The 6,000-nt window shown below is 34.5% G+C and overlaps 1 protein-coding gene across 2 annotated transcripts in view; it reads right to left on the bottom strand.

The window, feature by feature from the left end:
* Positions 1-429: 429 nt before the first annotated feature.
* The window catches only part of LOC131432203 (uncharacterized), a 199,384-nt gene continuing 193,813 nt past the window's right edge, over positions 430-6,000 (bottom strand). For both annotated transcript variants that reach the window (XM_058598336.1, XM_058598338.1), the window contains 2 exons: positions 3,151-3,216; positions 430-3,093 (listed from right to left, as the gene is read on the bottom strand). In XM_058598336.1, the coding sequence (XP_058454319.1) occupies positions 431-3,093; positions 3,151-3,216 (2,729 nt within the window). In that variant the 3' untranslated portion in view covers position 430. The remainder of the gene's footprint in view (positions 3,094-3,150; positions 3,217-6,000) is intronic.

Below are 6,000 nucleotides of genomic sequence, written 5' to 3'. Positions count from 1 at the left end.
TCGGTCTAGTTTTTGAATAATTGATCAAAAACGCGATTTTCGCATTCCGCTACATTTCACCTTAAGTAAAGGCAGAGTTTTTCTGCATTCGATTTTAGGCAGTTCAGCAAATCAGTTGGTTTTCATTCTTCCAGCAAACTACCGAAATTCCACAGGTCAATGTCCTCCAGAGATCGATGCCCTTTCAGGATTTTGTAAATAGGTGGGTATATCATTTACTTATAACTTCATGTTCAAAGTGCAAAGGGAAAGTAAAATGAGTGGGTGAGCTGATCAATAGAAGAAAATTGATCTCGTGGGTGAATTTTTGTCGCCCTTCAGAGTAGTATGGAATTATTGATCAAAAATGCAACCAATATAAAAGAAAATGAAAAATATTCAACAACTCAAGGCTATGATATAGTGTTTTATTGCAGCTGTACACATCACTTCAGTAACTGGTAGTATTTATTTCACATGTCAATGAATCATTTTGCATACCATAATCATCGTTGAAGTAATCGAGTATGTTACTGTGTTGCTGATTATACAGTATCCGATCTTGATTTTCACCAAGTAACGCTCGATCACAACTCTGGTTAATATTCGGCGAATCAAAATTTGATATTAAGCTATCAAAATCCATTGGACTGACACGTCCAGTGTTGTTATTCAAACTATAAGATAATCCAGTAGCAATACTTGAATCACTGTCATAACTGAACTTGATATCACTACATTTATCGTCCATAACATTGAACTTTTCCAAACGATTGATGCACGTTTCCCCTTTCGGATGTATGTAGCCAGGATGAATTGCCTTAAATTTATTGTCATAATAGATGTTGTCCATTAACCATTCACGTTTAGTGTTCGAAGTTCCTGGTTGTGAAAATTGCTCTGAAAGCATTCGTGATGTACTTATTGAACAACTAGCACGATTTGTCGTATATGTTATACAGTTTTCTGTAGGTTCACTTAAATTTTCTTTTTTTGAAAGCGTTTTAGATATATTTGGGGTTCCAGTAACAACTGTGTTCATGCTGTTATTGTGTGTAATAGAGATATTTGAGTATGGATTATTGTGCACAAATCGTAGACCATCAAAATCGCTGAAAAAATTCTTTTCGTCCATTTTAACTGTGATGTTACTGTCGATAAACGAATTTTTAGTACTCATACTTGCTAAAGAATTTTCTTCGGTTTTCGGAAGTGTTAGCCCGTTATCACAGGTGTCATCGATATGCATGTGAAAATCAAGCAAATTAACATCATTGAAACCGATGATTCCCAAAGCCGTATGGAGACTATCTCCTAGAATTGTATTCGAATCTTTTTGTAGGATACTGCATGGACTGCAAGAACTACTATCGAATGATTTATATGTATGCTCAGGTTTAGTGTTCAAACTGGGGATTCCGGGCTGAACCTGGCCGAGCAATTTGTCTAGCATTTGATTGTTAGAAACAAAACTCTTGTTTTTACGAGGTGAGGAATCACATTGAAGAATACTGTCATTAACAACAGATTGAAGATTATTATTTCTCCATGACGTGCCACATGAATCATCACTGTCTAGCATGCTACGTTGAGAATTCACCACATTCAAAACAGTTTCATTTTCTACATAGCATGGTTCTGTTTTTGATTCCATCTTGTTGCTTGTCGTATCGGCATCGATGCGTAAAGTAATTTTAATATCCATATCAGATGATATTTTGTCAAGGGGTGTCGAAATAATATTCAACTCTTCGCAAAGAATTGGTTCTGTCTTAGAATTATTGTGTGTATTAGAACATTGACTGTGTTGCTCAACTAAGTCTTGGTGAGAGCGCATCTGAGTACACTTCATTTGTTCCAACTCATCTTGACTCTTCTTCAATTGATTTTGTAGTTCTACTATTCGTTTCTGTTGTTCTTTTAATAAATTTTCTTCGATTCCATCATTGCTCTTTTGGTCCATATTTGTGCAACCATCCGATACTTCAAAGTCGATTTTCCCATCAAAATTTAGGTTTTTTTCCATCAAATAAAGATACGGTTTTAAACGATCCACAAGGCTTGATTTTGACCCAGATACCGGAAGATTATACTTTTTACAATACCGTTTTAGTTGAAACACTTTCAATTTGTTAAGTACTTCAGAAGGTAGATCTGACTGAGTATGTTTTGTGGATTTTGAATCATATAATAGTACAGATGGATCTGTATCTTTTCCCTTACCTGCTGTAGAAAAGGACATTTTAGAACTAGCAGGTAATGATGGAGGATCCTTGCAAATTTCCTCCAAATACTCCAAAAGGTATTGTTGTTTCATTATTAATTGGTAATTGGTCTCTCCACTGTGTTCTTGAACTGTCGAATGTTTTTGAGCATTCGAAGGGCCTTTGTACTCATGAAATTTTATGGATCGAGCCTTTGAAATGATTTTGTGTTTATTTTTCTTTTTACTTTTTTCCTTTGTATCAGTTTTGTTTGACCCTGTGCTTGACTTCTTGCTCGTTTCCAATGTATTGTCTATTCTGGAATAACTTTCTGGTTTTACAAATGTGTTACAATGGATGAGATTTACTTTTTCTATAGCACGTTGTTCCTCTATTTTGATATTTGAAGTATCGTGATTATCGAGAGCAGTTATGAAATTTTTCTGGTGTGTTGAAAACATAATATTGATAGGAGTTTTTTTTTGTATAATTTGAGTTTCTCCTTCAGAGCTCAGAGAATCATCTTCGATACACACAAGGTCCGTTGGACCTAGCAATGACTGCGCTGGTGAAACAGCTTCATCAGTGGAAGTATAGTTTACTAAACCTTCTTTCACAATCCATTCTATCGGCTTTTCTGCATGTAAAATATTTTTTTCTATAAGTTCAAGAGGTCCAGGGCGGTGAGATATTTTTGAATTCAAATGGTCTACAAGTAAGGCTTTCTCAAGCATCCTTTTCTTCTCTGCCAAACTTGGATCAATGTTCCCTTCCTGATGTTCTAAAATATGTCTCCTTTCAAGTTCCAGTCTGTTTGGTCGTTGTTTTATTTTTGCTTTAAGCAAATCTCCGGTTTTAGCGCGTTCAAGTTGTCGCTGTTGCTCGTATATAGCCGGTGAAGTTTTAAGCGCTGAGAATAAATGGTGTCTGTAAAAAATCGATGTTTTAAATAAACTGATATGCTTACATGGCATTATTCCTTGTTCCACCAATTGATTCATTGTTCTTCTGACCAGCAGTTTAACTTTCAAGGCTGAAAATAGAAAATGAATACAAAAAAATTACAACATATTTTATACTATCGTTCTACTATCCCTTGGTCCCAGACTCACTTTCCTCCCAGATGACTAAACCGATTCCCATAAATTTCAATTCAAATTAAAGGTACTATCGTCTCACAGAATTTGTTGAAACTTGGTATGGACCTGATTCCGATTCCGGAATTACAAAGAAAAATATGTGAAAAATTGCACAAAATATGTACTCACTTTTCTCCGAAGTGGCTGAATCGTTTTAGCCAACTTAGGCTCACATGCAAGGCACTACTACCCCATAGAATAATTTCCATTTCCATAGAAACGTATTAGAATTGCTGAAAAAACGACTTACAAACGAAGCCTCCCAGATCCCTAATGTTATATACCATTCGACTCAGCTCGACAATATCGGAAAAGGTCTTTGGTGTACCTGTGTGTGCACTTTTAAAAGATTATTTTATCGCTCAATTTTATCGAAGGTAGCTGGAACGATTTCAAAAAGGTTAGGCTCGTTTGAAAGCCACTAACCTTTGCATTTTAAAAAAATTGACAAAAATGGCAGATTTTTCATGGGTTTATCTTAAGCAGCACTGAGAAACTACCTCAGTGCCGTAGTTGTTCAAATTTCATTGGTTTGTCGCTGACTTTGTTGATGGGGCGCCTTGATTTCCATGGTATAGGGGTGCATTACAATCGACTGAAGTTAGATTTTTATAACGGGGTTTGTTGTTTCTTCATCTTCGTATTTTTGTATACAACAGTTGTATAGTTCTAGTATCAGACATATTTGTTGCGAGCAGGACGCCGTATTTTCCTCAACAACTCATTTTTAACTCTTTTGTAAGTTCCCTGAAGCTCTATAATTGCCACACAAATCAACCATGAAGACTAATTCGCCACAGGCATAAGTGTTATCATAATCTGAATGTTAATGTTTCTAAGTACCCAGGTGTTGAGATTTCCACTTTCTGTATTTATTATTCTTTCAAATAATAGTTCCGATTGTGTGATTTTGAGATAGAGTTCAAAATCTACTTCTTCAAAACTACACAGAAAGAAATTATGAATTTTACAGGTGACATAATTCTACAAACGATACAATTCATAATTAAACAGATAAAAATATTTACATCTATTTTCATGCACATATTTGGAGCAGGGAATTGAATGAAAAGTTACTTCTCAAGTTTTTTTTTTCAATATACTCTAAAAGCATAGCTAAACGTAAATTGAATTATGCTACTACGATATTCATTGAAAAAACATGGCATTCCAATTTACTTTTACATCGATAATGGTTTTCAATCAAATTTCAATCAGATAAAATCAATCAGATAAAAATATTTACATCTATTTTCATGCACATATTTAGAGCAGGGAATTGAATGTAAAGTTACTTCTCAGGTTTTTTTTCAATATACTGTAACAGCAAAACTAAACGTAAATTGAATTATGCTGTGATATTCATTGAAAAATCATGGCATTCCAATTAACTTTTACATCGATAATGGTTTTCAATCAAATTTTTTATTCAACTGATGTCTTTTTCATAGTATCATTGATTTACATGTCGTGTAAATTTCATTTTTTTTCTGTGTACTTAACTTCTTAAATGACGCAATATTCCATTCGTACAGAATATTACTGGTTCCGAGAGTAATTTGCACTCGCCTAGCAAGTGAGACTGTATGAATTTATATGCACGATTTACCAGTCAAGCAGATATGTGCTTTTGTGGCTCAGTCGACTATCGCGATTCAAGTCGCGTTGTTGCTGTCGATCTTTTGATTTTTATTCCATCCGTTTTTAAGCCATATAATTTCCAAATCACACAATTTTTCATGTTCTTGAATATAAATTTGTGTAAAATATACAGATAAAAATATTTACATCTATTTTCATGCACATATTTGAAGCAGGGAATTGAATGTAAAGTTACTTCTCAGGTTTTTGCCTTTCTCATATAGAAAGATTATGCAATCACTTGAAAAACCGACTAATGAAAATTGTCATATACCATTCGACTCAGTTCATCGAGCTGTGCAATGTCTCTGTATGTGTGTGTGTGTGTGTGTGTGTGTGTGTGTGTGTGTGTGTGTGTGTGTGTGTGTGTGTGTGTGTGTGTGTGTGTGTGTGTGTGTGTGTGTGTGTGTGTGTTGGTGGCCGTACAAACCGACTCTCGGGTTCTCGGGTCCCGGTGCCGGAAGTGCATATAATAGGGAACCCACTTAGTTTTCTTAAGGATGACCTACGCAATCAAAGCACTGTTTTGTTCTGTATGTTATACACAAACAATCTCTTGGTTTCTTTCAAAAATCGAAGAGAAAATTTTTGAATAGAATACCACAATATTAGTTACATGTACATGAGAAAGGCATCATTACACCACTAGGTGGATTAAAACAGGTTTTTTTTTTCAATATACTGTAAAAGCAAAACTAAACGTAAATTGAATTATGCTATAATATTCATTGAATTTACTTTTACATCGATAATGGCTTTCAATCAATTTTTTTATTCAACTGATGTCTTTTTCATAGTATCATTGATTTACATGTAGTGTAAATTTCATTATTTTTTTCTGTGTGTGCATCGCTCCATTTATGTGCATCTGATAAGATGTAAATTCACAAGAATTTTTCGAACTGTGTGAGTCTTTTTATATATCCAGGCTTTTGGTTACATTGAAAACACCTTGCTGCGCAAGTTGCGAAATTTCTATTGATGATTTCCATATAGAAGAGAAAAAGTATCTGTCACGATCAGTTTCAGTTTGTATC

The sequence above is a fragment of the Malaya genurostris genome, chromosome 2 (genome assembly GCF_030247185.1).
Source record: "Malaya genurostris strain Urasoe2022 chromosome 2, Malgen_1.1, whole genome shotgun sequence".
Classification (NCBI taxonomy): domain Eukaryota; kingdom Metazoa; phylum Arthropoda; class Insecta; order Diptera; family Culicidae; genus Malaya; species Malaya genurostris.
Note: the sequence above shows the minus strand (reverse complement) of the source record. Positions and strands in the feature narration are given on the sequence as shown.